At 37.3% G+C, this 19,177-nt stretch overlaps 3 protein-coding genes across 3 annotated transcripts; 2 read left to right on the top strand and 1 right to left on the bottom strand.

Moving 5' to 3' along the window:
• LOC18605954 (alcohol dehydrogenase-like 4) lies at positions 670 to 4,053 on the top strand. The gene is made up of 10 exons (XM_007039300.2): positions 670 to 1,060; positions 1,146 to 1,282; positions 1,380 to 1,429; positions 1,567 to 1,895; positions 1,990 to 2,072; positions 2,512 to 2,587; positions 2,995 to 3,056; positions 3,151 to 3,246; positions 3,406 to 3,567; positions 3,660 to 4,053. Exons 1-10 carry the CDS (start codon positions 982 to 984, stop codon positions 3,768 to 3,770), a joined length of 1,185 nt encoding a protein of 394 aa, XP_007039362.2. The 5' UTR covers positions 670 to 981; the 3' UTR covers positions 3,771 to 4,053.
• On the bottom strand, positions 4,536 to 10,027 carry LOC18605953 (polyadenylate-binding protein-interacting protein 11). The gene is made up of 11 exons (XM_007039295.2): positions 9,862 to 10,027; positions 9,131 to 9,560; positions 8,554 to 8,661; positions 8,394 to 8,438; positions 8,246 to 8,318; positions 8,030 to 8,142; positions 7,852 to 7,911; positions 7,703 to 7,750; positions 7,536 to 7,604; positions 5,263 to 5,324; positions 4,536 to 5,143 (listed from the first exon to the last, which is right to left on the bottom strand). Exons 2-11 carry the CDS (start codon positions 9,542 to 9,544, stop codon positions 5,086 to 5,088), a joined length of 1,050 nt encoding a protein of 349 aa, XP_007039357.1. The 5' UTR covers positions 9,545 to 9,560; positions 9,862 to 10,027; the 3' UTR covers positions 4,536 to 5,085.
• On the top strand, positions 12,373 to 18,867 carry LOC18605952. The gene is made up of 8 exons (XM_018118054.1): positions 12,373 to 13,547; positions 13,774 to 14,150; positions 15,038 to 16,174; positions 16,302 to 16,460; positions 16,590 to 16,905; positions 17,023 to 17,093; positions 17,230 to 17,352; positions 18,098 to 18,867. The coding sequence occupies exons 1-8, from the start codon at positions 12,689 to 12,691 to the stop codon at positions 18,446 to 18,448; spliced, it is 3,393 nt and encodes a 1,130-aa protein (XP_017973543.1). The 5' UTR covers positions 12,373 to 12,688; the 3' UTR covers positions 18,449 to 18,867.

Genomic DNA, 19,177 nt, shown 5'->3' with positions numbered 1-19,177 from the left:
CAAAAGAAAACACAGCATAATTCCATGACCAAAAATCTTATCACCAGCAGACGACCTTTTCATGAGTTAGTGCCAACCCGGTCCTACCACAGGTGTCTCACATGAACCTGCTGGCTCTGAGCGGCTTCCATGCATTCATTATTATCACTAGTAGCTGTCTGCCATTAACACAACTCTTTCAATACAACAGATCTCTGAAAGGTCTTCATCCCTGTTGACATTTGACACCCTCTTTGGCCAAGGCGTCGGCCTCTTGGTTTCCTTCCCTTAGGATGCGACAAACTCTCCAATCTTTGACCTTTTTCTTAAAGGCCTCTATATGTAACAACCATTTTCTAAATCTTCAAAGAGCCTCACAAGGTACAGTTACCCACTTAATTGCATTTCGTGAGTCACTCTCCACCGTGAGGCTGCAAGAATTTGCCCCAGCGACTCTGAAAATAGAAAGAACGCCTCCCTGATGGCTAGAATCTCTACCATATTGAAATACCCTGTTCCAATTTATTTTTTTTGGACAATAACATCTAACGACTTTAAAACTCCATTTTTGTTTTTTTGCCAAGTAATATCTTACTACCCCTTTTTGTCCTTTTAAAATGATGTTGACTTTGAGTACCCCTATTCCCTTTTCCTTTCCACCAGTTTAATTGTTCACTATACTGAATTCCTTAACTATTGAAATGCCTTTTGATTAAATAAACAATAAGCACCGATTAGGAATTTCCTTGCATATATTCTCTTTTTTTAATCATTTCGCCCATGTGAGATTGATAAAATACTCTGAGCTCTACATATATCACGCTTGAAAGAAGCTTCAAGCACCCGCCCTCTCCAAGTCTAGGTCTATAGCCATATCCTTGCAAGTTGCAAACCATCACAAAACCGTGCGGTCAAGTTCATCGGAGAACTCTCATCAAAGACACACTGAGAAAGTGTTTGATACAAGCTTGACGCAATATCCGCCGTTTCATTTAGAGGAAAATGGATGTTGGTTACCATAAATCTTTTGAAAGCTCGTTTGAGTCGGCTGACACAACAGGGAAAGTCATCACTTGCAAAGGTAACAGACTGAGTTTCTGTATTTCTCTTATGACTAATCCTTGATTGTGTTGTTCTCTAAGATTGATGGACTTCCCTGGTTGTAGCTGCTGTAGCATGGGGTCCTGGACAGCCTCTTGTCATGGAAGACGTTCAAGTCGCTCCCCCTCAACAGATGGAGGTCAGGGTCAAAATCCTCTTCACTTCAATCTGTCACACGGATCTCAGTGCTTGGAAAGGCGAGGTAAACCCAATAATCAATTGTTTTTAACTCTTGATTTCCTCTTAGTTCATTAGTTTCTGTGACAACTCTGTCTGACCATTGCGGTTATATTTTAAAGAATGAAGCTCAGAGAGCATATCCTCGAATTCTAGGCCATGAAGCTTCAGGGTATGTGACAAGAAGTTAATCATTTTTATTTCCAGCTTTTGGCAATATTCCATTTTAATTTTCAGGTGAAAGCATTCATTAGAAAATACTTAGAAAGCTGAAGCAGATTACTAATATGATGAATGAATCTGTTCCAGAATCGTTGAGAGCGTTGGTGAAGGTGTTGAAGACATGAAAAAGGGTGACCATGTCATTCCTGTCTTCCAAGGACAATGTGGCAAGTGCATCTGCTGCAGAAATGAGAAAACTAATCTCTGCCAAAGGTTTGGAGTGAATCCATTGAAAAGCGTGATGGTAAATGATGGCAAGACAAGGTTTTCAACCAAGGATGGGAATCCCATATTTCACTTTCTCAACACCTCCACTTTCAGCGAGTACACTGTTCTTGATTCTGCCTGTGTTGTCAAGATCGATTTTGAGGCCCCCCTTGAGACAATGAGCCTCTTGAGTTGCGGCGTCTCCACCGGTAAATACCGAAAAATCTTGCCTCTTTTTTATTCTCTTAAACGATTCTGACTATAAATTTGTCTGAACATGTACGATTTTCTTACCTGATCAAGGAGTTGGAGCTGCTTGGAATGTAGCCAACTTGCAACCCGGATCAACCGTGGCAATCTTTGGTTTGGGTGCCGTGGGACTCGCTGTAAGTCTATTTCACAGACCCCGAAAATGAAGCTTGCTTACGTATTTTACCAATACAGTTTTTTGGGACCGCTCTGGACCATTGAATTCAAACCATTCAATGTTCCACGATTACTTTTGACGCTTTCGTGTTTTACTAGTAATACAGTTTTTACACGTTTCTGATATTTAATATTTTAAGACCATGCAATGCACCATAGACCGGATAAGCTGGAAAAAATCAAATAGATATGGGCACAACTCTGTTTTGCTTGGCATATGAAGTACATGTCCACCTTTTAATAACCTAAACAAAATCTTATTGCAGCCTTTTTAAGAAAATCATAGTATTGACGTCCTGTGCATTATTATATTGTTCCGCCTTGCAATTACTTCTTTGTCATCCCATGTGCTGAAGTAAACGGATCTGATATACTAAATTGAAAATTGGAATTAACCAGGTAGCTGAAGGAGCGAGAGCAAGAGGAGCATCAAAAATAATAGGTGTTGATATCAACCCTAACAAATTTGCCAAAGGTACTTTTCCCCAGTAATATTAAATAGTATTTGGCTGTACTGCATAAAAAACCTCTGGTTCAGTTGCTGTGGAGACATTACTGCTCGAAGCAACTCAGAAGAATGGAAAAAAAAAAAAGTTTGTTTCATTTCATGTCAAAGCAGGGGAGACCCTTGTACATGCGAAGACATGACCCCAAAGTCCTATCCAAAATCCAATGACAGGATAATATGTTGGGAGTCTTTGTTAACTGTTGATTCCAAAATTCAGATTAAAACAACTGGTTCATTTTCCTTCACTATGAAATTAGAAAAATCCAACTTAAGCCACTGCCCATGGCTGTGCATTATCATCGTAATTAAGCTTAATAGTAGATTATATTGCAAGGTTTGTAATGTTGTTGGTCCATTGGTATATGTGCGAGAAGGCAAAGCCGTGGGAATTACAGAATTCATTAACCCAAAGGATCTAGGAGTGCCGGTGCACGAGGTTAGTGAGCTGCAACCAAAGATAGAACTGAGGACTTCTTGTACTCAAAATTAAGTTCCAAGTATAATGATATTAAAGAAACTGGTCAATGCAGAGAATTGGGGCTATGACTGATGGAGGTGTAGACTACAGCTTTGAGTGTGCGGGAAACCTTGAAGTTCTCCGCGAGGCATTTTTGTCCACCCATACGGTACGGCCTTTTCTATTACTGTCTGCCTCGGGTTTGCCAGTTTCCATTTCTATAAAAAGAAGGAATCAACTTCTCCCCCTCCTTTTAATAACTTCAATCAAATCTTCCATACAAGACTGTATGTGAATGGATTTCAAGAGCATCACTTTGGATATGCAGGGATGGGGACTGACTGTACTATTGGGAATTCATCCAAGCCCAATGTTGCTGCCTCTGCATCCAATGGAGTTGTTCAATGGGCGTCAAATCATAGGATCGATCTTTGGAGGCTTCAAAGGCAAAACCCAGCTACCAAAGTTTGCCAAACAATGCATGTGTGGGGTAAGTTACTCAAACCCGGCTACTTTCTTTGTATAGACTTTACTCTCTCTAAGTCCAATGCAACTGAGATCTGTTTTGGAATTTGATTCCAGACCCTAAACCTAGACGAGTTTATCACGCATGAGCTTCCCTTCGAGAAGATAAACGAAGCCTTTCAACTGCTAATTGACGGGAAGTCACTTAGATGCCTTTTGCACCTCTAAGCTTTTTCACAGAATGCTGGCATCCGTTGGACATGGCAACCTCTGTTTCGGAAATCACTCACAGCGTGCTTGCAACAATTACATGTTTATCTTGTATAATGGAAACCCTTATGCAATAATATAGTTGTTCACCACTAAAATAAATCAGCCATGCAATAATATAGTTGTTCACCACTACAATTACATGTTTATCTTTTTAGTTCTCTTAACAAACTTACGTGCCAGTCATATCCTGTGCACCTTGAAGCGAAGAAATTTCATGCACGTTACTCTGTAGATCGCATGATTACATGGTAAGCTTATTCTAATCGTTCTTCTGATTCTTCTCAATGAATTAATGGGTGTATACTTGACAAGATCAGATAGGAAGTTTGGCTGGACCTGCTTAACCCGTGTACCCAAAAAGAAAAAAATCACGGAGTTTAACATGGGAAATTGACGTTACAATTTACAACATTCCAAAGAGAGCTTAGATATCCTGATACATTTGCTGCAGCGCATTAGTAGAAACTCAATATAGGGAAAACTTTCCTTGGCAAATGATCAATGAAAATAATATACAGAGCAATCATCTTAAAAATAAAAGCTAAGACTTAAATTCTCTAGAATCCCTTTCTCCAACAACTTACCCCCATCAGCAGGCAATTCCAAATTTTCACCAAGCAAGCTCGCATTCCTTGCTTTTTCATTCTGAAACCAAATAGCTATCACATAACAGGTTCCACGGTGTAACCATGTATTTATTCACAAGGAAATGACTTTGCCTTAAGCAGAGATACTTATGTGATTTCATGGACATACCATGTAATGTCACAAAAATACAGTATTAAGGTCAACCTAGCTTGAATTAATGCTGGTCCAAAAAATCCTATCATATACACAAGTTTAAGACTAAAGGGGGAAGGGGGGAAAGTTGATAGAGCAGCCATCTCCACTAGTCATCTAGCCAAAGCTTGCAGAGTACCAAACACCCAAAAGTACTAAAGAACCACTTCATCAGTCATATAGCCTTTAATTACCAAAAAGTGCAAAGAGAAGTTTAATTTTGGGACAGACCCAATCCACATTAGTGAGCAATAATGCATAACATCTTTCAAAGCCTCGAAGTTCCATCCAACTCTATGTATTGCAAGTTGCAAGGATAAACAAAAGATGACTCCTATAGTAACAATGATCCCGGGCATAGCAGCAGAGGATGACAATATATATAGAACAGGCAGACCATCAACATGGGAAACATCTTTACATGGGTGTGTGTATGTATTTTAAATATATATAAACTGGTACTAAAATCAGTTCGGAGCGCCAAGATGATTCAGTGCATGGGAATGCGAGGAGCACGTGGCCGAACTGGGGTCTTTGATGGGCTTACCCTGATCATACACAACAACCGAGGTTGACTTAAAGACAATTTTCATAAATACTTAAATCACTCTTTGGAGAGAAATTATGACAACATTTCCGGAAATGATGAAAAAACCAGGAATCCGACCTTATGGGCAATGACCCCAGAACCACACCACTACAGTTGAGAGCAGCAATCGCACTTTCAGCCTGCATGTGAACAAGAGAAGATTAAAAATTCATTCATTCATTCATGTAAACTGAAGCAACCCAATCTTGAGATGACGAAAAGGGAGCTACATATCACTTGCAAACTTTAAACTCATTTCAAAAACTTGGATAACATCTCAGATAAGCCAATGTAGGTTCAGTAACCAGAGGCAAACAATCTTGTTGTCCTGATCCAAACCACCATACATAGTTCCTTCAATAGTAACAACACATCATTTTTTGATCAAAACTACTCTTTAGCTTATCTGTGCAAGCAAGTCCACCTCAATTATTCAATTATTCACATTTTACAGTATTAAGCAAATAATCACTCTATTTACAAACAAAAAAAATTGATATGCTAACAAGCATACATGCAACTGCTACAAAATCTACCATACTAGAATACAACAGGTGAATCCTATCATTTAAGGTTACTTCCCTCTGGGCTTTAAACAGTGCAAACTAAACCACAGCTCTGAATGGCCAATCTTTGCATCATCAACCGTTAAGGAAGCATTAGAGTGAAGACTACAATTATTGATAAGCAAGTTCTCCGTACAAGAGAAGAATACATTCTTCTAAAGTTTCAGGTGCATATGGCACACAACCTGACCCCACCTTACACCATTGTGCTATCACTAACTGAAGATTTAATAAGGCCTTTATCCAAGGATGGCAAGAGATCCATAATTAATATTGGAAATATTTGGCGGGCCCTAAAAGACATAATCCAAACTGTACATAGGGTCTGCTGAAAATGGACATAAACAAAAGTTCACCCCTAATAGACAGAACACCACATGGAAATCAACTTAAAGAAACATGCATCATATGGAAATTTACTTGCTTGGAGTCTTAACAAACTGTAAAATCTATCTCAATAGTTTCATATTATCAGTAGTTTATATCACATGTAGACTATTTCACGTAGTGATCAAATATAGAAATAACAATTTTAATTAAGCCTATTGTTATGCAACTTGTGAGCAATGATTGTCAAGGCTAACTGATAAAGCCAGAAAAGGTAAGCCTACAATTTTTCAGCCAAATAGAATCCAACTGATATGAAAATTCCAAATCCATGCAGCTGGCGTGCTTGATTTAGTGATAAATAATGTCATTTAGCCAACTAAAGTTTTATAGATCTCTAAATCCTTTTACGCAATCAATGAGTTATGCTTAATCTCCTTCAACGAGAGCCTTTAATTTTGTCAGGACGGAAATGGAGCAGTTACGAGACATCTGCTCAAGAATAGGTACAGAAAATGAAACACCAAACTAGTTTGGCACAGAAGATTAGCTTGCCTAGCAACTAGTTGCACACTTCAAAAAATAGCTCAAGTTGATAGCCTTTCAATTTATTAAGGTAATGCAGAGAGAGGAAAATACGGAAAAAATGAATCAGAAAAAGAAGCACCATATCTTCTACAGACCATCAGGTAGTAGCAATGTTTCATGTTAACATTGTTCTCTTAACCATCATTAGCAAATTAGAAAATCAGGGTAATCCAAGAGACCATGCCAATAGTTCTAATGCAATGTTGTTTTCAATTTCCTACATGAGACCAAAAGACTACTAGCGGATGAAATGATAAACAATGTAAGAATCCTGTCATAGTTTGTGAATTGCATGTTATATTTCCAACAAGCAGTTGAGATACGATTGTTGACAGGAAGCTAACAAATCAATTTGGTTTTCCTGATTGTTGGTACTACTTTGAGCAACTCCAAGGTGAATTTGAACAAGAAAAGCTGCTCGAATCTGCTTCCATCAGTGTCTCCATTGAACATTCTTAGAGCCTCAAGCTTCTTTTCAATTTAGGAAAAATTTCAGGAGAAATAGATGTCCCAAAACACCACTGAAATTTTTAAGCATCTCCTCTCTGAACTTTAACAATAAATCCCCAAGATGGATATCAATGGAACAGTCTTTACTTTTCACTACCTTGCCTTTCCTTTCCTCCGTCCTTCCTACCAAATGCACTTGAACTTTTTGACAAAATGTAAGCTTAGAAAACAATCACAAAACCCAATATCCTAGAGTCGACACAAACCTCATACTCAGTGGCTAGCCTAAACCTATCTAAAAGTAAGTCATGCGAAGATGTGAAAAGCCCCCATTTACCTCATCAAACCCTTCAGAAACCAGAGAAAACTTGTTCAGCCATGTTCAAAAATGTACATGAATGAAGAGGAAGAAACAATTACCATTACAAACTCAACAAAAGCAATGCGAGTTGAATGGTGATAGTCCCCCAGCAACCTCAGGCGGTATACCTACATTAGACAAGATGTCCCTTTAAATGCATCCCTAAACAGGTTTTTGATGTAATAAACAGAAGAAACATGACTCTTGAGTTAATGGAATAACATACCTCCCCACAGACTGTTTCAAAAAAGAGTTTAACATCAGTTTGAGTAACCTGCAGAGCGCAAAATCATACAATTCTTGTAAAGGGTCCTTACTCTGCAATCAGGATCACTATTCATAATGAACATTGCCAAAATGCGAAAAGCTTCTCACCTTCTTGTCAATGTTTGTACAGTAGATAGTTCTTGCACACATCTGGCGTTCATCTTCATTCTGAAATCAAAATAACAGATATTTAACAGGCTGAATAGGTGAAGGAAATAAAAAATGCATCAAAGACTACAACATATCAACAAGTTCCAGTATGATAAATTGCCACAATGAGCCTCACCCTCGGCAAAAATGTTGGGTTAACTGGTGCTATAGCTGTTTTGGAAGGCAACACCCTAACTGGGTAGAATCCAAGCATAGTCCCTGCCAGATTCAGAGCAGCCCGTGCACCTTCTGCACAGCCAAACCATCAAACAGTAAAAAGCAAGTAAATATCACATTTTATAGTTAGATAATCTCCCTAAACTATGCACCAAAGACCATAGTTGAACATCACCTTCATCAGTGAACTCAATAAAGGCAAAACGTAGTACAGAATTAGGATCACCACATATGCGGCAGTCAACCACCTATATAAGGAAAGAACTTCACTCAGACTTTGTTTTGATGATAACCATCAAGATAAGCAATGAAAACAATATCACCTGCCCACAACTCACAAATAAACCTGCAAGCTGCTCTTCAGTGACCTACATCCCAACAAGCAAAAGACTACATGAATCTACATACCAAAGAGATGTTAAAACAGAAATTGCAGAATTGATTGTGGAATACTAAACAAAGTGCAAAATGCTGAATGTATACCTGTTGGTCAATATCAGAAACATAGACAGTCCTACGGATAATCTCTTCCCTCTGGGCCATACTTGTCCTGCTGTTCATTCTCCGTTTCCCTTGACTGAAATTTTTCTTCTGAGAAAGACAACCATCAATGAACAGATGATGCTCTTTTCCACAATTGAGATGAGGTAAACTAGAGATTGCTAAATTTGGAATTTTAAATTTCATATTGTTTAAAATGCACATAGAAATTAATCCCCACTCAACCATATAAAATAATCAGGTTTCCTCCAATTGTTCCCGTGACAACCAAACATCCTAACATAAGAATAAAAACCTTTGTTCTCCTTTGCCTTTCCTTTTACTGCATTTTGGAGCAAGCAGAGAAATGGCATAGTTACTGCACATCCAAACACCAACTTGGGATATTGGATGGCAGGGAGTACGTCACAAACTCAGATAAATCAGTTTTAAGTTATTACCCAGTGAATTTTTGAAACCCCAAAAAAAACTATAAGAAGAACCCCACCAACATGACTAATAATCCTCGCTTACTATTAAACAAAGCAATCAATCAAAAAATGGGGTTTTGGTAGCATACCCGTCTACCAGCACCATTGCCATTAGCATGGCCATTCCTTGTGATGTTATTGTTGTCATGCAAAAAAGAGTTGTCAGTGTAAAACCCTCCATTGAGTCCATGGTTAGCAAGTGAATGAGGCACGAACTCTTCAGCCATGGGGTTAAGTTTAGAGAACAGTTCCTGCAACTCTCTCATATCTCTCTTGAAGCTATCCCCAACTTCACCCCCACCACCACCATTGCTCCTCTGCAAATCCCCGCCGTTAGATCGATGAAGGGGACCACCGATCTTGTTGTACAACCCCTGATCGTTCTGGTGTAAGCTCGGATCGATCCTTGACCGAACATGGTTTTGCTTTGACTGATCCTGATCGTTTGATGCTACTGCTGCTGCAGCCGCATCTTGATTCGAAGCATTCTCAACAACCGCCATGGCCTGATGATTATTCCTAAAAAAAAAGCTACCTTTTTTTTATCAACTGATCAACAAAAAGCCCTGAAATTTATAATCCCAAACATAAAAAAAAAAAAGAGAAAAATAAAAAAATAAAAAAATCGAGTTTTGAAATGTTGGGAATATAAAAATGATGAATCTTTTTGGAAGCTAAGCTAAAGCTACAATCATCTCCATTGATGACGAACAAAACTACAAACCCACCTCGAGATCACTACGGAGAAAACGAAATGGAAATAAATAACAGCAAAACAAAGTAAGATAGTCAAAAAAAGGCAAGATTTTTCATTTCTTACAGTGTCTGTAATTCTTTTTCCTTTTCCTTCTTTTCTTTTTTTTTTTCTTTTTCTACCACTGTTTCACAGTGATTATCCGAGAGAGGGAAAAGAGAGAGAGAGACCCAAGAGGATCTGCTTCACATCGACCTAAATAAGTAAAATCAAATATATAATGGCTTCCAACAAAATGCTAAGCTTATATATAAAAAAAGAAAAAAAGGAGAAAAAGGATTTTGCTTTGTTTGTTGGAATGTACAAACCTAAAAAAAAAAAGGCCAAAGTAAATTCTTTCTTGATCTTACATATCCATGTATGACATGACATTCGGATGCATGCATGTACTATGATGTTTTGCACATCCCATCATGTCTCTTACTATGACATGTCGGGTTACTATTACCTATGGACTGTTTACCACCACTGAGTTACTGTCGCTGGTTTTACCGCTGTTCCTGTCTCTCCGTACTGGTGACCTGAAACTAAAGGACAACTGGACCGGTCGATGAAGGGCGTTTTGGTAAATTTGAAGAAATTGTCGGGGTAGCCAATTTGCCAACCGTGGTATGAAGCAAATGTTGACTTGGATTTGGCGACGAGCACCTGCGATTTTGAACTTCCTTCCTTGGGCGTGGTAGATAGAAAAATATACCTTACATCAAACTTCATTTTTTTCTTTTTTTTTAATATTTAAGGAATATAATAAGGCATGAACTATATACTGTATAGGAAATTGAGTACTATTTATTTAAAGTCAAATATGTAAATACCTATAGTAATTTTAGTATTGTATTAATATCTCAAACATTTACCAAACATAATCACTCCAACAGTATTTTTTTAATATTGAAATAGTTATTCAAAATATTGACTTGTAGGTAATGAGTTTGCACTTAATCATTATCCATAGAATTTCACAAACTCAATTGCATATATAATTGCAGCATCATCTATAGCATTCATATCATCTTTTACTACTTGTATAAGCAATCTATTACTTATAAGGAAAAAAAAAAGAGAAAAACAGTAAAGCATTATTATTAATTATTAATTATAATAATTTAGGTATGATCCATGTGGAAATATTTTTTCATTCACTGGGCGAATATTCGGATATGAAAATTGACCTGCCATGTCTTCTACACGAGTGAACATGCAATAAATAGATACTATTAAATAGTAAGAAAAAAGTATGGTATATTTTTTAATGAACACTTAAATGTGTTTATGCAAATAGAAGAAAAATAAATTAAAAAAATACAACTTAAATAAGTTCGGTCAACACGGTCCTTAATTAGGCAACAAATCTAAGAAAACATATAAATATCTTTCTTCAAGGCTACCTCAAAAAAAAAAAAAACAAAAGAGAAACAATGAGTTGTCACTAAGCTAACACAAGTTGAAAAGTAGGTAAAGCAATAAAGGTCAACTATTATATGTTAAAAATTTTAAATCATTATTAGTTAAAATTTATTTAATTGATAAAATTTTATAAAATGAGTTAATTCAGTAAAAATATGATTAATTCAGTTTGATTTAGTCATAATTTTTTTCCTAATTAACATAATCAATGGACTTTAAATTTGTTGAAAAAATACAATTCATGAGAATCAAAACTTGCATCGTCTTGTTAAATATTAAACACTTTCCTCGTTAAGCTACGATAATTTGTTTTATTTAAATTTACAATTTATCATTTTACAAATATGAAATGATAAACAATTATTATAATGTAAAGATTTTTATTTACCTTGCGCTCGTCTAGGATTTTATTTACAAATATGAAATAGTTCACGATTATATTTATTATAATAAAGTTTGGTAACGGAATCAATGTGTAAAAATATCAAAAAATTTAATTCAAGAAAAAAAATTATGATATAAAATGTTTAAATAAGTTTTTAAATTATTTAAGAATATTCAAATAAACTCTTATTATTTTATCATATTCAACAAGGTTTTTGTATTTATATTTTGAGTTAAATAAACTCTTAAGAGTCATGATTAATTATTAATTAATTAATATTAATAAAAATATTACTTATCATTTTATATTTATATAACACTGATATAATATTGATATAAATGGTGAAAAGGCCACATGACTATACTATTATATAAAATTAATATGTTATATAATCATCAATTATGATATGTTAACATATCACATTAACATCATGCGATATAAAATAACAAATGAGATTTTGATTAAGTTAATTATAAATTATAAAATTTTTTTGATTTAAAATAAATAAAATTTATTTGATTAAAAATAAAAATATAAAAATATGATTCAACATAATAAAAATATAAAAATTTATTTAAATTTTTGTATATATTATGCTAAATTTCATAGTTAAACTACTCAATGAATCAGATATACTTAAAAAAAAGTAAATAAATAAAATGTAATTCACTCGTGAATTAAAAAAGCCTTCTGACGCTGGGTCATAGGCGGGATGGGCTCAGGCCACCAATTGAAAATGGGCTTGGATATTTTGAAGCCGAGCCGCTGAGGCAAGAAAGAGACGGACGCCAAAAGAATTCGTCGTTCTGGTTTTAATTTCGTTCCCTTTGAATTCCGGTCCGTTCGTGCACAAGGGAGAAGCCGTTTTCGTCGCCCTCTGCAGACACCGAGGGAGTCCCATAAATCAGCGTAACAACGAAGAATTATATGTTTCCAGGTACTCATTCATCAATTTCAATTCAATTTCGGCAAAAAGAGAGAGGAAAAGCGGTTAAATTAGCAAAACACTTTTAATTCAATGTGAATTGCGGGGGTTAAAAATTTAGGAATTTCAGGTTAGGTCTTTTAAATTTATTTTAATTAGGGTTTAGGATCATAAGTATGAAAGGCCGTACGCATCGGGCTGACCCCCATGACGACTGGGGAGACGGTTCATGGACCGTGGACTGCGTCTGTGGCGTCAATTTCGACGACGGTGAAGAGATGGTGAAGTGCGATGAGTGCGGCGTGTGGGTGCACACGCGCTGCTCGCGTTACACCAAGGCAGAAGAGTTGTTTGCCTGTGACAAGTGCAAGAGCAAGAGCAACCGTAATGACAGTGAGGAGAAGGAGGTTGCACAATTGCTTGTTGAATTGCCGACAAAAACGGTTAGGATAGAGAGTAGTTATGTGGGTCATGTGCCTCCTCGGCGGCCCTTTAGGCTTTGGACTGATATTCCCATGGAAGAGCGTGTCCATGTTCAAGGGGTTCCTGGAGGGGAGCCGGGTTTGTTTGGAGGTTTGTCTGGGGTTTTTACACCGGAGTTGTGGAAGTGTACAGGGTATGTGCCTAAAAAATTCAATTTCCAGTATAGGGAGTTCCCATGTTGGGATGAAAAGAAAGATGATGATAATAAAAATGGTATGCAAAATGAGAATGAGAATGGGAATCTGGTTGATAATGGTGCCGGAGTTCTGTTTTCTTTGTCTAAGGAGAGGGTGTTTGGCGCTCCGATTTATCCAATGAAGGATGCCTTAAAGGAAGGGAAGAAGAGTGAGGGTGAGGATTTGGATGGAAAACGTTGGCAGAATGGGGCAAGGAAGGATAGGAGTGTACTTCAGCCTGTTGTGATACCCTCCAGTAAGCGGAAGAAAGACGAGCTTGGGGCATCCAAAGATAGGAGTGCGAAGAAGAAGTCTAGAAGTGCTGCTGAGAAAGAGGCTTATGAGAAGAAGAGAGCTGCTCAGTCCCATAAAACAGGTTATTTAACTTACTTTTCAATGCAATTTATTACTGTACAATATATACACATGCAGAGATTAAAATTATCTTGTTATCATGAGAACCGTAGTTATTTGTCAAGAACACACATTTCATATTATTGAAATGAACGGAAATGGTGAGTCTCATCTTTACCAAAGTTGGCATATGCATGTTGACTCCAGGTTTTTTTGTTGTTTTTGTGTTTGTTTTCATTCATTACTAGTGTTTAGGCCCAGCAGTGATGCAAAACAATTGGAATTTTATGAAGACAGAGGTTCGAAGTCTTTCAAGATGGATGTTCAGAGTGTAAAGAACAAAAATTTGAGGGACGGTGTGCTTCAAGAACCCACATCGGATGGTAATGTTGCATTGAACCATGCAATTGAAAGGCCTCAGAACAACTTAGTGGCAAAGGAGCGTGCTTCAGAGGCCTCAACTTCTAGTATGTCTGGACATGATTGTTCCATTAGATTTGAACTGAAGGAGGAGAAGGTTGACCACCGAATTCCTGCAGCTATGAAGAGCTCTCCTGCAACAGAAGATGTTGTTGCATTGCCATTAGAGCACAAAGATCCTGGGATAACTCCTGTTATAGAAGAGGTATCTTTGTTATGTCTTTCATTTATTGTTACCCTGGATGGAAATTATTTTTGTAGCTTTATCTGTTGTAATTGGTTTTTTTTTTTTTTAAATTTATCTAGCAGAAAAGAAATGAAGCTCTGTTAGTTGATGTCACAAGGACTAACGCAATCTCTACAATCTATAATCTTCTAGAAGCAAGTCTGTGATGATGTTGGGTCATGTGAAATAAAAAGCAATTGCCTTAAAATGGTGTAGTAGGTCGAACCTCAGCTTCTTGGTAAATAGGTTTTGCTTTTGATCTAGGGAACACAGTGATAATAGACACGGGCAAGCTGCTTAGAAAGGGTAGCCAAGGCCATCATGCTGGAGAGGAAACTTTCACAAATTACTAAAGCAAACTAGCTCAAAAAGGTTTTTGTTGGTTAAAGAATATATGCCTATTCATGGTTTGCAGGCATACATATATTGGAAAAGATCAAAGTACAGTAGTGGACCATGCTTAGAGAACTTCCAATTGCATATAAAACATCAACCTGAGAGATCTTGATGTGAAAAACAAAAACACCATAACTTAAAGAAGTTATAGCTTCATTGTATTAGTTTCATTGAAAAATTATGATGCTACACTGTTAGTTTGCTTTGTCATAGTTAGAGGCTGGTTTCAGGTGTATCTATCCTTGTTCTCTAAATGTTAGTATCATGTTAAAATTTTGGTATGTTACATTGAAAGCATCACTTACATCTAAATGTTGCTGTTGACAACTAGTTTTACGTGCAGTTTGCATGCAATCCTTGACATGCCTTTGTGTGTGTAAATGGTAGAGGAGGAGTATTTGACAAACATTTCTGATATGCTTTTTGTTTCACTCCTTATTTTTAGTAACCTTTTTATATTCTTGCAATAGGGTGATAGCATGACAATTGACAAAGTAGATGGTGGTGTAGAAGGTTCTCCAAGTCTTCAGGAGCATCCAGTTGATGATTTGGCTAGTTCTGCCCTGGGAGCTCAGGGCAATAAGATTGTTAAAGATTCTAATGTCTGCATGCCTCATGTTTTAATTAAACCTGATATTGAGGTGAAAAAAGAAATGAATTATGATGATGGTTCTAAGGTCGTCTTAACTGCTCAATCTTCTCCTCATGATGATACTAAAGACACAGGGAAATCTTTGCATCAGACATCAGAAACTTCCCAAATGAATGATGTGGTTGGAGGCAGTTCACAATCTTCTGATGGTAAGGAAAAGGTCATTGTGTCGGAAGCGGTTGCTGACTGTCATTCTGATAAAGCTAACGAAATGTCTGGTGATTGTTCTTTGCTAAAACGCGATTTGGAGGGTTCAGAAGTTCCTGAGCCAGTGCAGAAAAGTTCTTCAGAATCCAAGCTTGTTCCTGGATCTGGTGAAGAGCTTAAATTAAGTGGAAATGTGTTAACCTCTGAAGAACAGTCTATCCAGCATAAAACGGTAGTATGTGTTGGAAAGTCATCTTCCACTTCATCTGCTGCCGTAAACCCCATGTCATCTATTCCTGATAACTCTAAACCTACAGATACTCAGAATTCTAATCCTAACACTAAGCAACGAGTAATTTCTGACAATAATGCAAGCATTAAGAAAGATCATGCTGCAAGTGATGTACCCAGGGATGAAGACAGGCATGACTTATCACGAAAGACAGCAAAAGAGCGTCCCAAATCCTCTTTTGGTTCTGCTTCAAAAGTGTCACACCAAAGCAGGATTTCACATGCTTCCATTTCTAGGAGAACTATATCTGAATCTAAAGATTATGTGCCTTCCTCATTTTCAAAGGCATCTTCGGTGCAGAATACTTCAGTTACCTCAGTCTCTGGTGAGCCTGCCGGGTCAATGCAAAGTCATTCTGCTCCACATGTTCAACAAAATAAGACATCAGCTTCAGGTTTCCCCCAGAAAGGTGAAAAGTTAAATCATTCAAGTACCCAGCCAGCATCTAAGGTTACTCATCCAACATCAGCACATCCTTTTGCACCATCAAATTCTCCTACTCTGAGTGATGAAGAGGTGTGAGATCAAGTGCTATCTTCTAATAAAATAATTTATGATTCTTTCTCTTTTTAATTTTTTTCTTTTTATTTTTAGCAGCTTCCATTGACAAATTTATTCTCCCGCTTTACTTCCTCATTTTCAGCTTGCTTTACTTCTGCATCAAGAACTTAATAGTTCTCCAAGAGTACCTCGTGTTCCACGTGTGCGGCACACTGGTAGCTTTCCTCAGCTGGCATCTCCAACTGCAACAAGTATGCTAATAAAGCGCACATCTAGCTCTGGAGGAAAGGATCACAGTGTGGTAATATGTGCACTTCCTTATCTGACATTTTGTGCCAACTTGCATTCCTGTTTTAAGTATTAGTTGCATTGGTAACAGAGGTTTTTAACAAGATTCAGCTTTGATGAGTGGTCCTTAATTCATTTGTAGGTTTCTAGAAGAAAAAACAAGGATGCATCTAAAGATGCGTCGCGTGGTTCTCGTGAGCTTGATGATGAGGCTAAAAGGACTGACAAAGCGCTACTTTCACCTGATCAGAGACAAGATACTGGATCTGCCATGGATGCTTCTGTTAAAAGAGATGACAAGAATGTACTGCCTGCACCCACCACAACCACAAACAGTGGCCCTTCTTCTTCCACTGAAGCCAATGACCAAACTTTGTCATCTATACGTAGTTCACCAAGGAATATATCTGATGATGACACAGGCATAGTTCGTGGTTCTGCACCTCGTACTCTACCTGGTAATTGCCTCTCAAGGAAGTCTAGTTGTACCAAAATTTCCTGAATTAGGACGAATCTCATGTTTGTTTGTTTACCCTCCAATTAGCCATTTGTAATATTCTTCTTCATGTTTTCAGGCTTGATAAATGAGATTATGAGCAAAGGCAGGCGAATGGCATATGAAGAACTATGCAATGCAGTCCTGCCGGTATGTTGCTTCTGTCAGGCAGAGTGCCTACTGTTTGCCTTATGCCATCTTTCTTTCTTTTTTTCTTTTATCCCTTGTAGTACTTGTAGGGGAGAAATTTTGCTTCTCATTCTCTTTCTTTCTGCTTTTGTTCCAGCACTGGCCTAACTTGAGGAAACATAATGGAGAACGCTATGCATATTCTAGTCATTCTCAAGCTGTTCTTGATTGTCTAAGAAATCGACAAGAATGGGCTCAGTTGGTTGATCGTGGCCCCAAGGTATGCACATAGGCTGAGCATCTTTTACTACTTTGCTTGTGCACTGTGTTCTGCTGAGGGAATAAGGGATGGGACTTCAAGTAGGAAAATTCCTTATGAGACCCAAAACCATAAAACCAGTCTTCTGTGACGTTTCTTTTGTGATTAATGATCATAATTTGCTTCTCGTCTTGCAATTTTGTCAATGTGGATTGTTGTTGCTTTCACTTTTCAGTTTAGCCAATGAAGATTGGAAATATTAGTGAATAAAAAGGAAAGAAATTGATGCAATCATGCGGCATGCTTATAACAAATTTGAATCATTAATGTCAAGTCTAAAGCTTATGTCATCTATTGGCATGACAATTGCCTTGCTGCGATTGAGTATTCTAAAGTATTTTGCTTGATCTTTCTTATGAGGTTTGATGCGTTGTCTTTTGATGCCAGCATTGGTAAGCAGTTGTTAGTGATAATTACTCAAATATGAAGCCAAAAGTTGTGTAAAAATAACAAAAACTGATAGGAAAGGAGTAGGTAGCAAAGACAAGGGAAAAGAATTTTACAGGGTTTGTAGTGGTTAAATATCACCTAGACAATAATTCAGTTTTTCTGTATGCTGTACCTTTTACTTGGAATTAACTTTTAGTTTGTTTTTTATTTTTCCTTTTCTTTCCATAATTTCACAGTTCTTGACTTGTAAATTTTAATGAATTTTATCATTGTTGGATTTTAATTAAAGATCAAAATCACATTATTATGTACACAGACTAATTCAAGTAGGAAAAGGCGCAAGGCTGATGCTGACGAGTCAGAGGATAATGAATACAGCAAAGGAAGAACTACTAAGGAGGTAGAAAGCAAAAGCCTCGAGTCACAGAAGGAAGAGTTTCCCAAGGGCAAAAGGAAAGCAAGGAAGCGAAGGCGACTGGCTTTGCAAGGAAGAGGAATAAAAGATGTCCAAAGGAGAAGGAAGGTAGATTTCAGCGAGGATGATGCTGGGCCTTTGTCTAATTCCAGTGAGGAGAGCATGTTCAGCGAGGATGATATCCAAGGAGGCGGGGCTTGCCCAGCGGGGAGCGAGGCCTCAGCCAGCTCAGACGAGATAGGGACCATGTAACTTGAGGCCTGTCTACTCATCTTTTCAACTGGCTACCCAATATGAAGAAATGGGCTTCGTAGTTTTAACTTTTGGACAGTGCTCTTGTGTTTCTGATAGCGAGTCTTATCTTCCATGCGGTCGTCACCTTTTGAGATGAATCTCTGCATGCAGCGACCACTTTCCTTTTAGCGGCAATGGCGATTCACTATTGGCTTTGAAGAGTTGCTAGATGTTAGTGCCGGTCTGTTGTCTGATTGGAAAATGTAATATTCGTGTACATATACATAGACGGATTTTTTGGTAGTATTGCGTGGCTGCCCCGAGTTTTAAGAAAAGTTTTAATTTTGTCTCCACTTAAATATTTCGATGAACAATCCTTAATGTATAGTATTACATTTACGAAACTAATGAACAAAACCACCATATATATTACATCAGATCCATTGTAGGTTACAAGTGTGGGTTTTTGAAATCAACCAATCGTCATGTGTTGCTTGATGCGTTGGGTTGCGAATCATTTTGGTTTGGAAGGGTGGAACGATAATCGCTTGTCCATTCCTTTATTTTGTATCCCAAGTTGTTCCAAGGAATATATATATTTGTGGAAGCAAAGGTAAAAATCTCTACAATAGGTAAAATGTGTTCTTCATGGTACAGTCATCAAAGTGTCCATTTTCACTTTGTTTCATTCTTAAGTTATAAAAATAGATCCTGTTCCAAAAAAAAAAAATATAGATTTGTGGTTGT

The sequence above is a fragment of the Theobroma cacao genome, chromosome 3 (assembly GCF_000208745.1).
Source record: "Theobroma cacao cultivar B97-61/B2 chromosome 3, Criollo_cocoa_genome_V2, whole genome shotgun sequence".
In the NCBI taxonomy this organism is placed as follows: Eukaryota; Viridiplantae; Streptophyta; class Magnoliopsida; order Malvales; family Malvaceae; genus Theobroma; species Theobroma cacao.
Note: the sequence above shows the minus strand (reverse complement) of the source record. Positions and strands in the feature narration are given on the sequence as shown.

Bases quoted from the DNA above. Each gene is read 5' to 3' on its own strand.
- LOC18605953 (XM_007039295.2), bottom strand. From the start codon at position 9,544: ATGGCGGTTGTTGAGAATGCTTCGAATCAAGATGCGGCTGCAGCAGCA. The intron at 7,912-8,029 runs GTGAGGCTCATT...TTTTGATTTCAG, and splicing joins ACCCAACATTTTTGCCGAGG to AATGAAGATGAACGCCAGAT. The intron at 5,325-7,535 runs GTAATTGTTTCT...GTTCACATGCAG, and splicing joins CTTTTGTTGAGTTTGTAATG to GCTGAAAGTGCGATTGCTGC.
- LOC18605952 (XM_018118054.1), top strand. From the start codon at position 12,689: ATGAAAGGCCGTACGCATCGGGCTGACCCCCATGACGACTGGGGAGAC. The intron at 13,548-13,773 runs GTTATTTAACTT...ATTCATTACTAG, and splicing joins TGCTCAGTCCCATAAAACAG to TGTTTAGGCCCAGCAGTGAT. The intron at 17,353-18,097 runs GTATGCACATAG...TTATGTACACAG, and splicing joins TGGTTGATCGTGGCCCCAAG to ACTAATTCAAGTAGGAAAAG.
- LOC18605954 (XM_007039300.2), top strand. From the start codon at position 982: ATGGATGTTGGTTACCATAAATCTTTTGAAAGCTCGTTTGAGTCGGCT. The intron at 2,073-2,511 runs GTAAGTCTATTT...GGAATTAACCAG, and splicing joins TGGGTGCCGTGGGACTCGCT to GTAGCTGAAGGAGCGAGAGC. The intron at 2,588-2,994 runs GTACTTTTCCCC...ATGTGCGAGAAG, and splicing joins CCCTAACAAATTTGCCAAAG to GCAAAGCCGTGGGAATTACA.